The sequence below is a fragment of the Pongo abelii genome, chromosome 17, assembly GCF_028885655.2.
Source record: "Pongo abelii isolate AG06213 chromosome 17, NHGRI_mPonAbe1-v2.0_pri, whole genome shotgun sequence".
In the NCBI taxonomy this organism is placed as follows: domain Eukaryota; kingdom Metazoa; phylum Chordata; class Mammalia; order Primates; family Hominidae; genus Pongo; species Pongo abelii.
In genome coordinates this window covers 92,003,045-92,025,987 of record NC_072002.2, presented here as the reverse complement: position 1 = coordinate 92,025,987, position 22,943 = coordinate 92,003,045, and the positions used below count along the sequence as shown (strand labels likewise).

The 22,943-nt window shown below is 42.0% G+C and overlaps 1 protein-coding gene across 9 annotated transcripts in view; it reads right to left on the bottom strand.

The window, feature by feature from the left end:
- Positions 1 to 22,943, bottom strand: part of ZNF236 (zinc finger protein 236) — a 150,706-nt gene that overhangs the window by 79,335 nt on the left and 48,428 nt on the right. For all 9 annotated transcript variants that reach the window (XM_024236089.3, XM_063716964.1, XM_054538108.2 and 6 more), the window contains 5 exons: positions 22,540 to 22,664; positions 18,214 to 18,386; positions 15,731 to 15,874; positions 12,507 to 12,710; positions 11,309 to 11,537 (listed from right to left, as the gene is read on the bottom strand). In XM_024236089.3, coding sequence (XP_024091857.2) covers positions 11,309 to 11,537; positions 12,507 to 12,710; positions 15,731 to 15,874; positions 18,214 to 18,386; positions 22,540 to 22,664 — 875 coding nt within the window. The remainder of the gene's footprint in view (positions 1 to 11,308; positions 11,538 to 12,506; positions 12,711 to 15,730; positions 15,875 to 18,213; positions 18,387 to 22,539; positions 22,665 to 22,943) is intronic.

Sequence of the window (22,943 nt, the reverse complement as noted above, 5' to 3'; positions counted from 1 at the left end):
AGGAGAATCACTTGAACCCGGGAGGCAGAGGTTATGGTGAGCCAAGACTGCACCATTGCACTCCAGCCTGGGCAACAAGAGCGAAACTCCATCTCAATAAGTTTATATATATATATGTATGTGTATGTGTATATATATACATATATATGTATATATATATGTATATATATGTAAATATAGAAAAGTAAAGGATATATACTCATCTTCAACATGAAAAGGCATTTGCTAAAACTCAACATCTAGTCTTAAAAAAGGTCTAAAAACAGGAAAAGGTGAATAAAACATATCTCAATATAACATTCAACTTAATAGAAAAATATATTAAAGTCAGGGAGAAAAGTCCACTATCACTGTCATTAATTTATAGTGATCTAGAGATACTAGTCAATGACATTAGTCAAGATAAAGAAATATACAGTATACACTAGAAATGAAGCGTCAGTCATTATTTTCAAATGATATTACCATATAATCTAACAAACCTAGAACTCAGAAAGATACCCAAGTTTTAATACAAGAAAATCAATATCCTTCCTATTTACAAAAAAAAAAAAAAAAAAAACCCAGAAGAAAATTTCAAAACATTACTGAGATACTTTTCAAAAAGAAAAAAAAAAAAAGATAAATTAATGGAAATGCATACCCTATTCTTTCGGACAAAGACTGTAAGTTACAAAGACATCAATTCTCCCTGGTTTAATTTATCATCTGTATACAAATACCAACAAGATTGTTTTTTGGAACTAAAGTTTTTGGAACTTTAGCAGAAGATTCTAAAGTGCATCTGAAAAATAAATATGTGAAAATAGTGAAGAATACACTTTTAAAAAGGAGTATCAAGAGAAGACTGGCTTTCTAGTTATCAAAGTACACTCAGAATACTTGTATAAAAAGACAGATTAGTGGAGTAGAACAGTCCAGAAAAGACATATATAGATTTGGGAGTGTGATCAAGGTGGCATTACATTTCAATTGGGAAAACATGACTTATTTAACAAATGATGTTTGCACATCTGGGTGGCCACCTGAAAAAAAAAATTAAATCAAAGATTTAGTTTAAAACATTAAATTATGGCCAAGCACAGTGGCTCATGACTGTTAATACCAGCACTTTGGGAAGCCAAGGCAGGAGGACTGCTCCAGGCCAGGAGTTCAAGACCAGCCTGGGCAACATAGCAAGACTCTGTCTCTACAAAAATAAAAATAACAAAATTAGCCACGTGTGGTGGTGCACACCTATAGTCCTAACTACTCAGGAGGCTGAGGCAGGAGGATCACTTGAGCCTGGGAGGTCAAGGCTGCAGTGAGCTATGATCGTGACACTGCACTGCAGCCTGGGCAACAGAGTGAGACCCTGTCTCAAAAAAAAAACCTATTAAATTATAAAAGTCAGATATAAGAGAAGAGGTTATCTTTCCATAATGTCAGTGATGAAGTCTAAATATCACCCAAGCCCAAAGTCATTAAACATTGACAAACTTAGCTATACATATATATAAATATCTCCCCAGTTAAAAAAGTTTTTCAGCTCAAAAAGGCAAACAAATTAGAAAAAAATGTACAACTGACCCTTGAACAACTCGGAGGTTAGAGGCACTGACCCCCGATGCAGTTAAAAATCTGCCTATAAGATACCCCAAAAACTTAACTATAAAAAGCCACCTGTTGACCAGAAGACTTGCCAGTAACATCAACAGTTAACACATATTTTGTACATGTATTATATACTATAATCTTACAATAAAGCTAGAGAAAAAATGATATTAAGAAAAGCATAAAGAAGAGAAAATATATCTCCTATTCATTAAGTGGAAGTGGTTTTCCTCTCTTTGTCTACATGTTGAGTAGGCTGAGGAAGTGGGGGGTCTTGCTCTCTCGGGGTGGCAGAGGCAGGATAAAACCTGCATCTAAGTGGACCTTTGCAGTTCAAATTTGTGTTGTCTAGGAGTAAACTGTATCCTACAAATATAGCTCACAAAATACTATCATCTTTAATACAATATGGACAAAAGAAGTCAAGAATTAGTCTTATAGGAAAATATAGGTACTCTTTTGAAAAGCTTTCAACTTTACTCTCTGTAAGAAAAATGCAAATTAAACGTACAATAAGAACCATTTTCTAACCCATTGGATGAGTTAAAAAAACCCCAAATTTTGATAATTTCTTGAAAAGGCTGTGAGGAAACAGGTGCTCCAATAATTGGGTAAATCTACATGACTACATGAAAGTATAACTGTTTATCAAAACTTATTCCTTCTTACCAAAAGGAAAGTGTAACTGTTTACAAAATCCTTTTCATTTGTTATCAAGTACGTTACTGACACCAACGATACAATTTCAATAAGGTTGGGTACAGTGGACAATAAATAGTACTGGGTCAATTTTAATTTCCTGATATTGATGATTTTACTATGATTATGTACAAGGATGTCCTCGATTTTAGGAAATACACACTAAAGTATTTACAGTTACAAGGGCCTTATATCTACAAGTCACTCTCAGAAAATTCAGGAAAAAAATAGCTAAACAGCAAAATCAAATGTAGTAAAATGTTAACATTTGGGGGAATATGGATGAAGGGTATACGGGAATTCCTTGTATTGTTTTGAAACGTTTCCGCTAAGACTGAAATTATTTTAAAACTGAAATGTCCTTACAGATAAACGTACATGTGTGAAATGATGCAGCTACACACACGGCCACTGCAGCATCATTCATGTTAGCAAATGGCTGCAGATTGGTTAAATTATGATACATTCATAAAATGAAACACTATTCAAGCATTTTGAAAAATAAGATATCAAGTGGAAAAAAGTAACCTAAAAAATAACATCACATTATATTATACTTCTAGCAGGAAGTCACTCATCCTCCTAGAAAACAATCACACAGATGCCTGTGCTTGTTTAAAAGACACAAAAGACAGTAGTGGTGTGCTTCCCTGGGGAGGGGTGGCAGAAGACCCCTCACAGAAGTTCTGTGTACACCACTGTCTTTTGAATTGTGTGGCATGAGCATGTTTCACCTATTTAAAAATAATTTAAAAACATATATATTCATTAAGCACTTATTATTGGTCAGCTACCACCATGCTATCTACTTTACATGGATCCTCCCATTCGCTTCTCTTCCATTTATTCTATCCTTAGTCCCACCTCACAGATGAGAAGTTGACATCTTAACTGACTTGCCCAGGACCAGATGGCCAGTGAGGTCCATGCGATCCTAGCGCCTAAGTGCAGTTTTCTCAAGGAGGTCTGTCTTCCCAGTGCTACTTCAAGCACAGCATGACAAATGCCAAGCACCATGCCAGGCATCAAAAGGTATCTGCCCTGGAAAGGACTGTGGTCTAGGGGAGAAGCAGGTAGGGCAGTGTAACCAAGTATGTATGGCAGAGCATCAGAGGTGCCAAGACAGATGTGTGCATGGATGCACACCAGGAATGCAAAGACAAGGCTGATTACTTCCATAGGAGGAGGCTCAGAAACTTCTGCAGAAATAAGGTGGCCCTGCGGGTGAGCTTCGAAGGCAGATATTTGCCAAGAAGGACATGGCCTGAGGTATATTTATCAGATAAAAGCAGCAGCAAAAGCCAGGTGTGAAGGTGAGTCCCAGAAACGTCCAGTTCAATATGGCTGGGGTACAAGATGTCTGGTGGGACTAGCAAGAGTCAGAAGTGCAGGCAGAGCTAAATTACAGAAAGCCTTACATGCTGCAGAAAGTTTCTTGGCAGGAGAGGAAAAAAGCCTACACATGTTCTCTTCAGTCTTCAATTAGCTCCCATGCAAGGGAAGGTGCCATGGGCCATCTAGCCAGCTTTATCTCCAGCATTAGCTGGGCTATCAGGAGGACGAGGATGACCAAAGAGGAAGACCACTGGCCAGACATGGGTAGGGTAGGCAGGCAGGGGGAATGGAGTGACCAGAAAAACATCTGTGGGTTCTTCTGTGGGATCGGAGAGCACCTACTGTAATCAGAAAACTCCAAGTAGAGCACCTGGGATGGATAAGCCTGCTCTTTTGGGGCAAAATCCAAATGCTGGTTCCAGCAAAGGACCTGGCCTGCTGGGAACATCAAAAGATTCCCCCAGACGCCTGACAGGTACATACAGAAGTTCTAGCCCAGATGACAGTCAGTGTGACACAAAGTCTTTCAAGGACCAGAACATCAAATATTCAGAAGTAACTACTGTCCAACATCTAATTACAGAAGGACTCATATCTCAGCGTCACGCACAAATGCAGACTCTTCAGCCACAGGAGACCTTTACATGAAATACAACAGCTTGAGTCACCTTCTTGACTTTTGTTACAGAATATCTCACTGCACAGCCTAAGTGTTTGTTTGTTTGTTTTTTGAGATGGAGTCTCGCTCTATCGCCCAGGCTGGAGTGCAGTGGCACAATCTCGGCTCACTGCAAGCTCCGCCTCCTGGGTTCATGTCATTCTCCTGCCTCAGCCTCCTGAGTAGCTGGGACTACAGGCACCCGCCACCACACTCGGCTAATTTTTTTGTAGAGACAGGGTTACACCATGTTAGCCAGGATGGTCTCGATCTCCTGATCTTGTGAACCACCTGCCTCGGCCTCCCAAAGTGCCAGATTACAGGTGTGAGCCACCGCGCCTGGCGTTTGTTTTTTATGTTTGTTTTTTTTTCTAAACACTCTCGCAATAGCAGACCTACTAGAACACTGGGAACAGTGCATTCAAACCTGGTGGAACCACGGCAGCAAATCTTACCAAATAATCATTATACAAATCAGAAGTGACACGTCAGTGCTGGGTCTAGGGGCTTCACACAAAAGCCTCTGATATGGTTTGGCTCTGTGTCCCCACCCAAATCTCACCGTGAATGCCAATAATCCCCACGTGTCGTGGGAGGGACCTGGTGGGAGGTAACTGAATCATGTGGGTGGGTTTCTCCTGTGCTGTTCTCTTGAGAGTGAATAAGTCTCACTGTGTCGGATGGTTTTATAAAGGGCAGTTGCCCTGTACATGCCTCTCTTGCCTGTAGCCATGTAAGATGTGACTTTGCTCCTTATTCACCTTCTGCTGTCATTGTGAGGCCTCCCCAGCCATGTGGAACTATGAGTCAATTAAACCTCTTTCCTTTATAAACTACCCAGTCTCTGGTATGTCTTTATTACAAGCACGAGAACAGACTAATACAGCCTCTTACATAAACCTGGCCCTCAACCAGTGATAGGTTTATAGATATGCTGCTAGGACTGGGTTAACAGAAGCATGCTGCTGGATATCTGAAACTGTAAATCGAGGAACGGACCCTGCTGATGAAATGGAGCTAGTAGAATCTTTTTATTTATTTATTTATTTATTTATTTATTTATTTAGACACGGAGTCTCACTCTGTCACCTAGGCTGGAGTGCAGTGGTATGATCTCGGCTCACTGCAACCTCTGCCTCCTGGGTTCAAGCCATTCTCCTTCCTCAGCTTCCTGAGTAGGTGGGATTACAGGTGCGCATCATCATGCCCAGCTAATTTTTGTATTTTTAGTAGAGACAGGCTTCACCATGTTGGTCAGGCTGGTCTCGAACTCCTGACCTCAGGAGATCCACCCACCTCAGCCTCCCAAAGTGCAGGGATTACAGTTGTGAGCCACCACGCCCAGCCAGTAGAATCTTTTTAACAAGTACTACAGTCTGCTGGGTTTTTCAGCATTGACCACGAAGACGATGTTGATTTCCTGGCCAGGTTTTCTCAGCTGGTCACAGGAAAGAGACAGTCACTGATAGTTACCTGGACTACGTGAATTAAGAATGGGGATATCAAGAATGCTCAAGAGGCACTAGGAGCTGCTGAAACAAGAGTGGCACTGATGCTGCGGTGACCAGCTCTTGATGACAGGACCTCCTCTAAGATACTGGCTTTTGCTGTGATTATGTTCAGATTTTGAAACATCTTAGAGTGCTCTCAGATCAGCAGAAAGCTGGCGCAGCGGCAATCATGTTAGTTGTCACAAAGGAACTTATGATGAAGACCCTATCTTTGAAAATGAGAGTAACGATGAAGCCATGTTTGTCAACTATAAAAAACAACAGAAGTTACTGTTGGACCAGCTAGCTCAAGCCTCACCAGTTACTGCTGGCTCCTGCGCAGTTTATATTTCGACACCACAGCACTGGTAGGCTACACGGTTTATGAAAGCTGCAGGAGCAGCAAGCTTGCTATAGAAATTGGCAGAAGCTCTTCCAGGATCTCATGGTGCCCCCTTCTCAGGTGCTGGTTCAATGGCTGGTGCTCTGCAAATATGACACAGCCGTTGGTAATGTCAGGAGTTAGCTCTTATCAGCATGTATCTGTGACATGAGTTTTTCGGAACTTGTCAGACAGAAAAGTTCTTTACAGCTGAACCTCAACACATGCCATGGGTATTAATGGCTTTCTTAGATCACAGGGGGTCTGCAACACTGTAGCACAAAAGCGAGCAGCGGAACTGCTTAGCAGTTCTTTAGATTTGTCAGATGTCTCAAGAAACAATGAATCCTTTCACTGAGGATATTCTGAATAGAATAGAAGACTTATCAGGGCTTTCTCCACTGAGAATGGATAGCAGTCCTTACTGAAGAACAATAATCAACTATTTGTTTACGAGACAGCCGGAGTACCGATTATTGATAGCAAACACCCATCAAAAAGGAAGCAAGCATTAATTGAGGAATCTGTGGACTCCACTGATGGAACAGTTTAAACTTCTGTTAGGAACACTGATGCTGACCGCAGGGGAAGAAAGGCAGGCATCTACAACAGACTGCTTCAACCATGCTGCTGGACTTGCCAGAGCAGCAAGCAGCCTGGGGAATGGCGTGGCTGTTCGGAGGCTCTGAACTGTTTACAGATATTCTCATCGGCCCTCAGCTGTGCCTTACAGAAGGATATGCTCAGAAGCAGAGTTCCCATGTTCTTCCTCATTGCATGATTACTTGCCTGGAGGAAGAAGCCCTTCTGTTCCTCTTGTCTTCTCAGACATGTGCTCAAAGACTATGAAGGAAGAGACCCCCAAGAACTCATTCCTTTTATCAAGCAGTTTACAGCCAAGCCTAAGACACAGGTATCCCCATTTTACGATAGATGTTCATGCCTCTGCTCATGCAGTTGTTGAAGAATTGCTCTGACCAGCAGAAGAAAACAACCAGTCTGCTGCTGAGAAAGGCAGATGCTGCGGAGGAGTTACTTTGCCTCCCTTCTGTCAGTCACAGGCAGTGGAATGAGTGAAGGTACAGAGAACAGAGAATGAGTGCTGGTTACTATCTCGCAGGAGCAGCTGAATATCCAGATCCAAGTGCACAGAAACGGGTTTTGTCCTTCAAAGTTGAGAACCTCAGGGAGGTTCAGAGGGACTGTGGGATTTCTTGCTCCTGTTTATAAGCGCATTGCCCCCATGTGGTTCCCAGAACCTTGAAAACAAATCTCTGTCCTGGCAGATGCACAAACAGTACTGGCTTATGTGGTTACATAGCGACACTGAGAACAGTGCATCTCAGATGCAGCCCAGGATGCACTAAGCATCTTCACCAAGGAAACCTGCCCTCCTCGCACGCTGCCCCAGGAATGATTTAGGACTTTTGTCAAGTGCTTCAGCAGCCTGAGGCTAAAGTTTTATAAGAATTATTTAAAGGTACTCTTCCAGGGAGGGAACTCTAAGGACTGCATCTCCCTGGGTCTACTTCACAATGAGAATTCCAGTTAATAATTTAAGGGGAAAAAAAGCAATTTTTGTGTGCCATTCACACTAGTATTTTTAACACTGCTTTGGGCTTACTTCAGTACACTTACTGAGGATTTTCTGATATGAGGTCGGTTGCACTCATGGATGCAGACCCCAAGGAGGAGAAGGGCTACCTGCACTTAGCTTTTATGCAATTATAAAAATCAAATTTATCTGAGCTGTAAGAACTTGGCAGACCACAAACAACAAAAGAAGAACGTGGGAGAAGGTTTGTTACAGGGAATGTTTAAAAAGCACACTCGCAGAGATAACAATTTCAAAAAGCAGATGAGTCTAAGAGCCACACCATCCTGGAGCCCATGGACTGAAACAGGATAGTAGGATGCCAGCCAATTACAGCCCAGTAGAGTACACCGAAGTTCACAGCAATGACCCCAGGTCATCAAGAAGTGGCTAAGTTAACAAGACCACACTCTGATATAAGAAGGTAAAGTATGCAACGACTTTTAGAAAAGTTTCCATACACAATAGTTTCACTATACCATACCATTTTCATCCTTAAAGGAGTCAATCATCAGCTTTCCAAAACACCATTCACTATGATTTCTAGATAGCCAATATTTCACCACGATAAATTTCTTTTTTTTTTTTTTTTTTTTTGAGATGGAGTCTCACACTGTCGCCGGGGCTGGAGTCCAGTGGCATGATCTCGGCTCACTGCAAACTCCGCTTCCCGGGTTCAAGCGATTATCCTGCCTCAGCCTCCTGAGTAGCTGGGATTACAGGTGCCCGCTACCACACCCAGCTAATTTTTTGTATTTTTAATAGAGACAGGGTTTCACTATGTTGGCCAGGCTGGTCTCAAACTCCTGACCTCGTGATCCACCCGCCTCGGCCTCCCAAAGTGCTGGGATTACAGGCATGAGCCACTAGGCCTGGTCATAAATTTCAAACTTTACTAAAAATTCACAATGATTTATGTGTCACAAGTTGCATGATAACTATAAAAGCATTTGTTAAATTTTTAATATAACTTCTTCAAACCAAGCAAATCCTGCCGAAAACATTCACTCTGATAAAAGTGAATAAATCAAAAGCAATAATTTTACATGGTGGAGTATGCTTAACTTAGGAACATAATGAAGGTTAGTTATAAGCAATTAATGTTATGACTTACGAGACAAGAATAGTTTTCCTCATAGTCTTTCTAAGATATCAAAGGATATTCCATCCTTGGAGAGGTATTTTCAGATATAATCACTATGTTAAAAGTGCACTGGTGATTGAAAAGTTTTAATTAAAAGGAACATCTTTATATAGAAACATGTCCCCAGGCTAAGTGTGGTAGCTCATGCCTATAATCCCAGCATTTTGGGAGGCTGGGACAAGAGGATCACTTGAGGCCAGGAGTTTAAGACCAGCCTGGGTAACATAGCAAGACCTCAGCTCTACAAAAAAAAAGTGTTTTTCACTAGCCATATGTGGTGGCACATGCCTGCAGTCCCAGCTACTCAGGAGGTCGAGGCAGGAGGATTGCTTGAGCCCAGGAGTTAAGGCTACAGTGAGCTATAATTGCACCACTGTACTCTAGCCTGGACAACACAGCAAGACCCAGTCTCAAAAAAAATAAAAGTCCCCAGTGGTTTTCTCATCACCATATTAGAGAGGTCACTTAAAAAAAAAAAAAAGCACTGGCTCCAACTTGTACTAGGGATCCCACGAATGTAACGGGAAATTATTAGAACTGCATGCACTTGCTCAGTACTCTACATGTGTATTTGATTAAGTAGTCCAAAAATTACCTAATTGTTACCAACGCTGTAAACACAGCACCCCAAGCTAGAATACCGTCCAGGAAGGTTTCCTGCAATTCCATGTGGAATTCCCCGGCGAGTACTTGGTGCAGGGAGAAAGCTGCTTCCAGCACATGCGGGTGAGGGTCTGGAAGGAGCAGCACGGGGTGGTGCTCACCTTCTCGGTCTAAAGACCATGGCTATGTGGTACTCTCAGGAAGAGAAGGTCTGACATGGCTCCTCAGTGGCTTGCTGCCCATGTGAAAGCATCTGATTTAGCACAATAACTAGAGACAGTGGCCCGTGGGGCTCAGGCGGGCACGTGCACACAGGTAATAAATCTGCATCAGATTATCAGGAACACATAACACACCTGTAACCTGGAAGACTACCACACAGCTAATCAAAATACATGGAAATGGCTCCTGTTTTCCTTTCTTGCCCTGCCAGATACCAGGAAACTGTGCGGGAGAAACTGCTTAGATTCCAGCATCCTGTCTTTCACTTGGGGAGAAGAAGGCCAGATCAAGAGGAAGAAGAGCCTGACTTGTGTGGTTTGAGAAACAAGAACTTCACAATCATGTTATACATGAGAAAATGTATTCTAGGAAAGAAGTGTTAACAGAAATGGCAATGTTATTCCATGCTTTGTAGCAAGAATGCACTTGTTCCCCAAGACAACTGGGAAAGGTTTTTACAGGAACAGTTTTGCCAAAAACACAGGAATCTGTCTTTTTCAAGAAAGATGCAGTAAATTCTTGCTCCTGTAGAAAGAGCCATATTGAGCACTGTGGGGTGTTCAGAAATGAAAAGGCTGTATTCCCGGCCAGAAAGAGCTTATTACCTAGAAGGGATATTAGACTGCATCTGTGCACAATTAACATGAGAGAATGCAGGAATCCTAAACACTCTAAATGCTGTGGGAGGCAGGACAAGGAAAAGCACCCCTCAGAGTCCGTCCACGAGGAGGAGCACTGAAGATGCTTGAATGATGGCCAAGATTTGACAGAGACCAGAGGAAGAGGGAGAAGGAAGGCATCCCTGCTGCAGAAAGCCTGCAGAAAGCATGATGTGCAGAAACACAGGGACGCCTAGAAACAGCAGGAATCCAGTTTCAGTATGATGTCTAATAAGTTTGTGCCGAGAAGCACAGAGGGAGGGTGGATGGAAATGCAGGCTGGACAGGTGATAGGATACTCAGGAGCTGAGAAATGGATCTTGGGTATAATGGGAAATGGTGAGGCGTGGAGGAGGGAGCTGTGCTGCAGGGGTCCTTTGATGATGAAGAGGAAAGGACTAGTCAGAGGCTACTAGAATCACATGGCTGGATGCCAGAAGAACCAAGGGCGAGAAGAACTGAAGCAAAGCCATGGATCTGAGTGGAGAGGAGGCACCTAAGTAGGGCAGAGAGAGAACAGTCGGAGACGACAAGCTTTCAAGAGAACAGTCGGAGACGACAAGCTTTCAAGAGAACAGCCGGAGACGACAAGCTTTCAAGAGAACAGTCGGAGACGACAAGCTTTCAAGAGAACAGCCGGAGACAACAAGCTTTCAAGAGAACAGCCGGAGACAACAAGCTTTCAAGCCCTGGCGAGGAGTCAGAGAAACTGAATACAGGAAAGAAGCCAGGTTAAGGAAAAGAGATAAGTTTCAGGCATTTTATGGCTGTCATTCTTTTTAATTTTAAATACCACCCAACTACAGCTAGCTACAAAACATTCAACAAACATGACCTATCACCTTCAGAGGAAAAAAGAAGGGCATATTTCTTAAAACCCAGCAATACGCTATCCCAAATGTCTAAACTTTAAAGTGTAGCAAAATTACCAGGTAGAAATGGCGATTTCTTCTTTATCATTTTTTTTTCTTTTTTATCCAGTTTCTCCGGGCTTTCCTGTTCTTTTTCTTGCTCTGCGTCTGTGGGGTCCGTCTGCTCATTTGAAACGCTGGAAACGTCTGGGTTTTGAGCGTGTGGTGCGGAGGTCTTGGCATGGCAGGAGTCATTAGGATGTGCTGCAGCTGGAATTGAAGACAGCCCACTGTTTTCTAAGGCTTGCTAAGACAGAACAAAACTAAAAGGTTAGAAGGTAACGATGGCCCAAATCTGCCTACCAAAATCAATCAAAAGCTTTACCTAGAGAATTCTAATTCCACTCCAAGAAATAAGAATCTACAATTCCAAGTCATCACTTATAAGTGAGGCTTCCAACCCTTTGAGGCTGTAACGTCCTTTCTGATATATGACATCTTGCCCCCACCCAAAATAATATAAGCATTTACATTTCTAAATTAAAGGGAATTAAAATTTATTTGACTTTCAGAAATCTTACCTCACACAACTTTGGTTGTCTCTAAATAGATTTGGGAATCCCTATTTTAAGGCTTTTGAGTTACACTGGGTTTAACGTTCACGTATCGGCTGTAGAATGACACCCTGAGATTCCTCATACCCCTGGCCAGCTCTTCCCCATGAAGGTACAGGAGGAAGGTTAAACAAGTAACAGAGACACAGGAGGAGTGAAGAGGTAGCGTGAAGTCGCAGTGGACTAGAAGGCTGGGGGCTCTGCGCTCCTGCCCCCCTCCTCTCCCACACGTGCAGGTGCTGCCCACACACCCACGAGAGAAGGCCAGGCAGTATGAACGCTCTCCGAATTGTCAACACCCATGACTGTCTCCAAATCATAAACCAGAACCTCAAGAAAGAATAAAACACTTTTTCCACCTCTGTCAACATAAATAGACATAACAACTTCTGAAAAGCCTGTTCTTTTCAAGTAAGTTCACTTACGGAAAAAAAATACAAGTTTGTGATTTTTTTTTTAATGTATAGATGAATAAATCATTTAAATGTCGCGCCGTCCATGAGCAATTAAGTAGGCATATTAATTTCTTTCGGTTCAGGCACATTTTTCATGAGGATACCCTGACTTTGACAAGCCCTGCAGATTTATTTCTCAATTATCATCCCTGGTTTCTGACCCAGCAAGAGCGCGTAAGCCTCACACCGCAGGGAAGCGTGCTTCACCTGTAAAATGTCCTGGTTGATGCCCACTGTGATGCTCAGCTGCTGCCCAGGCTGCGGGGACTGCCCCGACTCCACCGGCGCCGGCTCTGAGAGCTCCAGGAGCTGCTGGATGACGTCGCTCACCGCCTGGGAGCTCGGCTGGCCTGAGGCCGACGTGGCTTGGGCTTCCGTCTGTTGAAGAGGTAACGTCTGAAAGAGTGTGGCCTGAAACACAGAAACATTTTCATTAAAAGTACAATTTTGCTCTTCAATTTAAAAAGGAAAATTTAAAAAAAAAAACAGGCAATACCCTCCTTAAAGGTGTTAAAATCTAAGAGTATCCTAAACATAAATTTTAAATACAATGCCTCACTGATTCTTGTGTTTGGCACGATATTGGCTCTTAACATACTCAATAAATTGTTCTAATGCAATTTTGTACAGTTTTTTCAAGTGAGCATAGAGACTCAAGGTGGCAGATTGAGCACACGAACCCTCACCTTCCTATTAGCCCATAAAATTGAAGTGAAGGAATTTTTAAAATATCAAGTTATACAAATTTAAAAAGTAGGAAAGAAACCACTGCAGTTAAAATAATTCAACACATTTGTGAAAAATTCTTCCTGCAGGGAGACTGCACGAGAAAACCTGCAGGGAGACAGCCAAGAAAACCTAAGTCAGAGGAAAGGGCTGTGATGGGAGAGAGGGCCAGTCCCATCCCTGCAGGGCTCAGGAATCCGAAACGTCCCATCCAGAAGAAACCGGATGACAGGGAAACTACCTGTACTACACTGTGAGGGTGGGGACAGGACCCTCTACCTTTGTCAAAACCCGTCGAATGGACAACTCTGAGAGTGAACCCCAACAGAAACGTCGAATGGACAACTCTGAGAGTGAACCCCAACAGAAACTACGGACTTGGGTTACTAATAATAATATATCCACATTCGTTCGTCAGTTGTAACAAATGTACCCGACCAATGCACCATGTCAGAAATGGGGGAAACTGAGCACGAGAGAAAGAGAGTATATGGTATCTCTCTGTACTTTCTGCCCAAACTGTCTGTAAAAACTGCTCTGAAATTCAAGTGTGTCAATTTAGAAAAAATAAGAACAAAAAGTATTAGGACTAAAAATGAACGCCCTTGTCTTCCTCCACGGAGGAAGTGGCAGACAGGCACTTACTTTCAGGCAAAAAAAAGAGAGGGATCTCTAAATATCTTTTATCTCTAAAAAGATAAAAAAGAATAAATGACCTGGGAAGAACTAGGGCACCTTTTGTGGCACTGAATTCCCAGACTAAGTATAAGTCTTTTGTGTTCTGCCACCAGGGTCCCGTGAAGGGCTGGTTCCCTGGCAACTCACACTCCAGGTGACCCCTGGATCAACAAGCACCATCCACATGTTAACAGTTCACACAAAAGCTACCGCTGCCCCTTCCTGAAACACAAACAGGCAACCAAAGATGATGGGGCAGGCCCAGGAAAGAGAAGGGGAGATGACCCCAGGCAAGTAACTCAACGAGCACAAAAAACTTTTTAAAACAAAATGTTTATTGGATTTCAGAGAAAGTGCATCAAACAAGAAAAAAAAGTCATGAAAAAGAAACAATCAGATCATCACAAGGCAGAGCTCTCAGAAATTAAAAATCTTACTACAAAAAAAAAAAAATTCAAAAGAGTCATAAGATAAAGCTGAGGAGACCTCTCCAGGCCAGGCCTGGTGACTCATGCTTGTAATCCCATGGCTTTGGGAGGTTGAGGTGGGAGGATCGCTTGAGGCCAGGAGTTTGAGACCAGCTTGGGCAACATAGTGAGACCTTGTCTCTACGAAAAATTTAAAAATTATTCGAGCATGGTGGCAGGTACTCGAGAGGCTGAGACAGGAGGATTACTTGAGCCCAGGAGTTCAAGGTTACAGTGAGCTATAATCACGTCACTGCACTCCAGCCTGGGTGACAGACAAAAAAACCTTAGGGCTGAAAAAGGCCAAGAGTTACAAAATGTGAAAGGTAAAGTAAGAGACACATAGAGTCAATCCTGGCAGCTGAACACTGATTCCTAGACAGTTCTGAAAAAGAATATATATAATGTAACTTCTAATGTTCCTACCTGCCTAAATAAGAGTACAAGGGAGATTCCAGGTTTCTAAATCCCTATAACTACATTTTTTTTTATTGAGAATATAAATGTTTAAAATGATGGACTATTAGTCTAGATTATTCACTACATCTATGTTTTGATTTGCATATTGCCAAAGGAAATGATGAAAACTAATATTCGGTTGATTTACACGTTAAAAATTGTATTTAAAAAAATTCAGACCAAAATAGAATTTTGAAGACATAATTATTGGACTCTAACTATTCTCTAGCTTTATAATTCATTTTACAACATTCTACCTGGTCAAGAATATATTGAGGAACCATCCCACACTGCAAATATTATGAAAAAAGAAAAGAAAAAACAAACACTAAAGGTAAACCTAATGTTTAAAAACTAAGTATTAATTAGACTTATTTTCCATACTGGTAGGAGGCAGCTGTTGACATAATACAACCAAGTAACTGCATTCATAAGCATACATTGAAACTTCCAACACTTTTGTATTTAATGTCTACTACTATTAAGATACTTATAGTTGATGCTTAAATTTTACCATTTATTAATCTGTTGAGAGGGTAGTGCAGTACAAGTAACTAAATGAGACTGAGCTAAAGATGCCTACAGAAAAAATAAGAATGTGTATATGTCCCTGTGTGTGTGTGCGCACGCACCTGTGCCTCTCTGTGTGTAGGCATATGTATTTAGAGATATACAATTTTTAACTACGTGTACTGAAAAATATAATTTAGTTTCAAAAGTCCAAAGACTTGGGAAAAATTATCACTGTCACATAAGAAAAGAGAAATATTACCTACAAAGGATAATTAATTCTTAAATTATAATTAAAGATAAAGAATATTCAATAATCATCAATAACACTGTAGAAATGATCATTTCACAAATTAATGATTACAGTTTGTCTTATTTTTACAGGTTCAGATGACAGTCTGAATCAAAGTCATCTAATTATTATGCTCAAATTTAAAAAGATTGACTTTAATTCTTTAAAAAGTCGCACCTTTTCTCCATATAAAAAATGTTCATAGCACCTTTCTGCTACTACATATTCAATTGTAAAGGTCATATTTAAAATGACAGATTTTAGTTTAAAAAGAAGTTCTTCCAAATTACTAAACTTACCGTTAAAACATGAGCAGTCTCTGTGGAGCTTGTTGAATTCTGTGGCCCGCCCATATGCATCTTGCTGATGTGCGTGTTTAAGCTGCCTAAACTTTTAAATACACAACTACATTCTGTACAGTTATAGGTAGGACCATTCTTGACCTTAAAGAATAAAAAAGAAAAAAATGATGTTTTACAATTAATTGTTAAATTTAAACATTTAAATTATGGCAAATCATAATTTACCATTCCATTCAAAATGACAGAAATGATCTAACCCTTCAACATTACCTTTTTTCTTTTAAATTAGATAGTTCTAGAATCAATGACCCAACTCTTTAAACAATATTGCCAGTATAAGATGAATTGAAATTTCAGTCTTTTCTATAAAATAGAAATTATTCAAGAGTGAGAGAACACATTTTTCAATTATTGTAATTTAACAAAAACAAACTGTCAGGCATAAGATGTTCTCGGTTTTTTAAACAGTTGAATACAATGTTCAATAGCAAAGGCCAGACAGTTATATATAAATACATATTACACCAAATATGCTTTCAGATGGCCAAAACCACAGAGGTTAGGAAAGACGGTCATAATGATATATGAACTTTTCATCAATTTTGATATTCTGTATCAACAACTAATTTTTTTTTTTTTTTTTTGAGATGCTCTGTTGCCCAGGCTGGAGTGCAGTAGCGTGATCTCGGCTCACTGCAACCTCTAACTCCCAGGTCAAGTGATTCTCCTGCCTCAGCCTCCCAAGTAGCTGGGATTACAGGCGCCTGCCATCGTGCCCAGCTAATTTTTGTATTTTAGTAGAGATGGGGTTTTGCCATGTTGGCCAGGCTGGTCTCGAACTCCTGACCTCAGGGGATCCACCCACCTCAGCCTCCCAAAGTGCTGGGATTACAGACGTGAGCCACCACACACGGCCTAACAACTAATTTTTAAAACTATGATAAATCCAGAAACCATGGAAACCAGTAAAATGAGTAAGAACAGCTGTGAACAGAGAAAATATCTAAAATATTCTTTCTCTATTACTAAAACCCAGTGTTAGTTACTGTAGAACTATGAAGGCTAGCTTGAAAACTCATTGGCCTCCTCCGAACTTGAGTAAGACTTCCATTCTGTTTCTGGTGCCTCTCTAAGAACCAAATTTAGATTCTTACAAGATTGGATAATATTTATGAACCAATCTTTAGAGGCTCTTTCTGGAACAACTCATTCTAGTACAGGTCCGAGTGTGCCTCTCAGTGGCAACAGGCAAGTCTCTGGGCCCTTTAGTATAGGGGGAGTTTTCTAAACTCAGGAGTACTGACAAGCACCTCACAAGGCTCCTCTAAGGTTCCAGTGAGGTATTTCTGTGTGCTACACAAATAGACGATCCTTCCTATGCAATCATCTTCACCCAGAGGCAACACCACAAGAATGACTTACAACAGCCCAAATTTATTCTTCCGAAATCTAAAGGTAACCTCAGTACCTCACTAATACTGACATGCCTTCCTAATGTCTCTGGGTCTTAGATACTAAAAAGATTAACTCATTGAACATGGAACTCTGAATCTGTTCATAAAACTACGTGAGATGTGCAGGGTTTTTTTCTCATTTTAGATTCTCTTTTTCATTTTAGACATTCTGTTCATCTAAGATCAAAGACAGCTTCTACTTGTTTTTATTAAACTTGGATAGTGAGTATTAACTCTAAGTTCACTTCAGTGTTAGTTAAGGTATTATTCTAAGTAAAAAATTAAGAGATACACATTTGCTCTTAAGAATATGATAGTTTTCTTTCTGCAAAATCGTTTAATAGGATATACTGATCCATGATAAAAGTATTTGTGTTGTTTAAATATTTCTTTGTATTCTACAATTAAAATATAAATCAGTAAGTCATGATGGTTAGTTACAGCAAAGGTTGACCTGCTTTACAGAAATACTTGCAGAGGATCTACACATCAGTATGCTCTGTAGACACCAGAAAATTACCATGGGAAATCATCATTTTAGTCGAAAGAGTGGACAAGCAGCATGGAAGGAAATGAACAGAGCAGGTCTCTGTCCAAGAGGGAATGGACATGTACCATATGAGCTCTGTAGTATTAGCAGTAAGAAAAACACTTTTTTTTCCCAATTTTATTTCTTATCTTTTAATTTCTTACACTTGCCTGTGTTTCAAGTTTGCTAAAGGGATGAAATACATTATTTAGAATGATAGACTATAACTAACAAAGGTATTAGGATTATTTTCAAATATTTATTCACCAAAGCCATGCTGTCAGCAAGAAGACAAAAAAGATAGTAGTTTATATTTCTTCCACATGTAATAAACCAAAAAAATTCTCACATATGTATTTTCTAAAACAGGGTCTGCTCGGCACAAAATCAATCTGCATTTTTTTAAATGGAAAAGAATTTCTCAGGTCCGTTTATTAACCCAAAAGATACCTACTGTCCCCTGTGAAATACTGCTTATGCCCCCAACCTGTGTTTACCTCTGAGTGGACTCGCTGCACGTGAGACTGAAGATTCCCTTTCTGAGAGAAGGCGGCAGGACAGAAGGCACAGGCATGGGGTTTTTCACCTGTGTGCTTGATCATGTGGGTCTGCAGTGCCCCCTTCTGGTTAAAAGCTTTTCCACATTCACTACATTTAAACGGCCTTTCACCTAGAGTGGGAGAAAAATGATCAAAATATAATTCCATATTGTATGGGCATCTTATGGATTAAAAAGAACAACATTGAAGTTACCCAAACCTATCCCTCCAGCCAAAATGTCTCCCCAGAACTCCAGACGCATATATGCAAGTGACTACTTTAAATCTCAAAATTAACATGTCAAAACTGCACTTGACCATCTCACAAACTGCTCCACCTGCAGGACTCCCCAGGCAATGCCATCCTTCCAGTGGATCAGGCAATGCCATCCTTCCAGGGGATCAGGCAATGCCATCCTTCCGGGGGATCAGGCAATGCCATCCTTCCGGGGGATCAGGCAATGCCATCCTTCCGGGGGATCAGGCAATGCCATCCTTCCGGGGGATCAGGCAATGCCATCCTTCCGGGGGATCAGGCAATGCCATCCTTCCGGGGGATCAGGCAATGCCATCCTTCCGGGGGATCAGGCAATGCCATCCTTCCAGGGGATCAGGCAAAAAACCTTGGAGTCATCCTTATCTTTGGTTTCTGTCACGTCTCACACTCAATAATAACTTCAAAATACACCCAGAGCAGCCCTGCTTCCCGTCCACAACCACCACTCCAGGCTAAGGACTCCCCCATCACTCAAAGCTCCTGAAACCACCCCCAACTTGACTCACTGCTTCCACCCTGGCCCCTTCCTAGGCTGCTCTCAAAACAACAGACAAAATGACCCTCTTTAAGTCTGAGCAAGTCACTTGTCTGCTGAAAACCCTCAATGGCTTCCAATCCCCCCTAGAGTAAAATCGAAGTTCTTCTAAATACTCAGCAGGGGAGGCGCCAGTGCAGTGGTTCGCACACCAGCTGTTGTCAGCTCCCCTGACCCTGTTCTCTTGCTCCCTCTACCCACTCCTGCCACCACCCTCAGACACACCAGGCAGGTTTCCACTTCCGGGCCTCTGAAATCCGCCACCTGGGCGGTTCTCCCCCCAGTATCCCCAAGACTTGTTCTCTCAGATCCTTCAGGCCTTTGCTCAAAATCCCCTTTGCACTGAAGACTTTCTGGTCCATTCTATTTAACACTAAAATCTGTGTCCTCCCTGGGAACCCCTGGCCCCCTTCTCTGCTTGATTTTTCTGCAGACTTCTCAGCATTTGACCTTTTGCATTTTACTTAATGTCCATCTCCCCTCCCTAGAATGCACACTCCAAGAAGGCGAGCACTTGTGCACTGCGGCTCTTCAGCACCTAGAACAGGGCCTTGTGCACACTAGCACGCAGTATGGATCTGATGAATGAAGGAATGAGCAAAAAGACAAAATCGAGTTAGGTTAGAACCTGACTGCAAGGCTACTTAAATTTCTAGTCTTACTAAATTTTCACTCCCTAAGAAACAGAAAGCAGCTGAGTTCATAGTAACATCAGATCCCTGTTTCTCTGAACAGCTTTAGGGTTAAATAAGTGAGTGAGATATAACAAGCTTGGGGACAGTACACAAATGGTAAACATCCCTGTTTTAACTCGGGTGTGAAAGAGGAGGGGCAAGGGTGTGAAAGAGGAGGACAGGCAGTCAGGAGGCACAGTGAGAGTGTGGCCCGGTCACGGCTGTGCCCGCATGGGGACAGGAGAGGAAGACAGGCGGGCAGGAGGCACGGTGAGAGTGTGGCCCGGTCACGGCTCTGCCCGCATGGGGACAGTAGAGGAGGACAGGCGGGCAGGAGGCACGGTGAGAATGTGGCCTGGTCACGGCTCTGCCCGCATGGGGACAGGAGAGGAGGACAGGCGGGCAGGAGGCACGGTGAGAGTGTGGCCCGGTCACGGCTGTGCCCGCATGGGGACAGGAGAGGAAGACAGGCGGGCAGGAGGCACGGTGAGAGTGTGGCCCGGTCACGGCTCTGCCCGCATGGGGACAGTAGAGGAGGACAGGCAGGCAGGAGGCACGGTGAGAGTGTGGCCTGGTCACAGCATTGCCTGTGTGGGGACAGGAAAGGAGGACAGGCGGGCAGGAGGCATGGTGAGAGTGTGGCCCCGTCACAGCACTGCCTGTGTGGGGACAGGAGAGGAGGACAGGCAGGCAGGAGGCACGATGAGAGTGTGGCCCGGTCACAGCACTGCCTGTGTGGGGACAGGAAAGGAGGACAGGCAGGCAGGAGGCACGGTGAGAGTGTGGCCCGGTCACAGCACTGCCTGCATGGGGACAGGAGAGGAGGTCAGGCAGGCAGGAGGCACGGCGAGAGTGTGGCCCGGTCACGGCACTGCCTGCGAAGAGATACCCTTCCTGTTCTAGATGACGATGCTGCAATGTACTCAGCCTCCTTTGGACAGGAGCCCTGCTGGGTCATACACAGTCCAGGCATGGTCCAGCAGGATTCTGGTCACCCCCCTCATATCATCACACACACTGTGAGGCACAGCTATTGGAAGTCCAAGCCCAGAACACGGAATTGCCTGAATGGCAAGCGGGCACTCCCTGCCACCTCCACCCGGGCCCGCCAGCCTCCTGTTTAAACCACACTGGCCTAAGTGACTCCTGGGGCTAGGACCTGCTGCTCTCTCCAGGCAGCTCACAAGCCAATTGGAGCAAGTGACACATGCTTCAAGTTCAATGCAGGAAGAGTACGCATCACAGAATCCCAAAATGACACATAAGTATGTGATTCTACATGCATCTGTCTCTCTAGGAGTGAGAGTATGCTTATGATGTATGTATATTTATGTATGCGTAAAAAAAATCTAATGGGGTAGGTATCAAACTGTTAAAGGTAAATGACAACTGAGAAGTGAACACGAGAAGGATTTGCTTTACTTTTTACTTTATCTTTACTTTGGGTAAAGTTTATAACTTTTTAAACTATTTTTTCATTGATTAAAACTTCAGAGACTACACATTAAAGCTGAATACTCTACAGACATAATGTACTAGCACATTTACAAAGGCATTGTTTTCTTTCTCTCTTATTCTAGAAAATAAATAACTGATGCCCTAAAAATATCAACTTTATGCTGACATATAAACGTTGAAGTCATCTGAATGACTCTACAATACTCTACATAGAAATATTCACTAAAACTCTGAAAAATAAAAAAAAAGCAATGTAACATAATAGAACTGATTGACAAACAATAGCAGCCAAGCAAAATAGCTGTGAGATTTCTTACTTTATCACTATAAAAGAAAACCAAATCAAGAAATACAGAAGAAAACAAAAGGACAAAGCATGGATCATTTTAATTGCAAACCTCAAATACTAAAAATATTTGTACAATTTTCCTTTTTCCTTCCCTAGAGATCATGTGTGTTACTAATACAATATTATAAGCAGGCTGCTCTTTACAAGATGGCAAAGAGTATTCAGTTATGAATGCTATACTCACTTTCAAATATTCAAGCAAAACTAAGGAACAAGATAAGGCATGGAGAAATAAAATTTTATTATTTCAATGTTTCATAGCTTAGTGAAGGAAAAATTATAAAAGAATATGAAAATCCACTGCTTTCTTGATTTTTATTTTATTTGTTTTTAATTTTATTAGTTTTAAGAGTCAGGGCCTTCTTGCTCTGTCACCCAGGCTGGAGTGCAGTGGCACGATCATAGCTCACTGCAGCCTCAAACTCTCAGGCTCAAGCAACCCTCCCACCTCAGGGCTACAGGTGGGCGCTACCACGCCTGGCTACGTTTTTTATTTTTTGTAAAGACAGGATCTCGCTATGTTGCCCGTGCTAGTCTTGAACTCCTGACTTGAAGAGATCCCCTCACCTCAGCTTCCCAAAGTACTGGGATTATGGACGTGAGCCACCACATCCGGTCTTTGTTACTGTAGCTCTAATTAGTGCAGTATAATATCTGACACACACTAACAACAAATGAGGGAATAAATAAATATCATACCAATAACAGCAATAATATCAACCCCCAATTATTAACAGCCTACCATGTATCAAGCACTTTTCAATGAGCACTACGTATATTTTTTAATTTATAATTTAGGACAGCTATATACAGATAAAAGAGCCACATTTTTCAAGTGAGGAAATAAAATCACACAAAGAGTAACTAATTTCAGCAAGATTACCCAGCAAACTATGAGAAAGCCGGCATCAGATTCCAAGTCGAGCTAGCACAAAGGCACCTGTTCTTCCCTTCAAGCCACACAGTCATCCAGAAGTCAGTGTTTTCATACCTGTGTGTATCCTAATGTGTCGCGTTAACTGGCTTGGCTTTTGAAACGTCTTTCCACAGTGCGGACACGAATACGTGAATCCACTTCTGTCGATGTTCCGGTTATAAGACCTTGTACTTGATACCCTAGTATAATAAAGGGGGGTAAAATACACAGTAAGATGTCTCCCTTGTACCATAATTTCAAAATGAAAATCCTACCAGAAAATTTGGCTGACTACTCATCAGAACCTGTTTTAATGATAAATCAGTCACACATATGTATGTGTCTGTGTGTATATGTGTTAGTTTTAAAAATCATAAAACTCATTTTTCTCTATTTCTGATGAAAAAAAATTTGTTTTTTCCAGGTCAAAAACTGAAATTGGGGCAGGGGGAGCAAAATGTCTCTTCTAGACAAAGCTT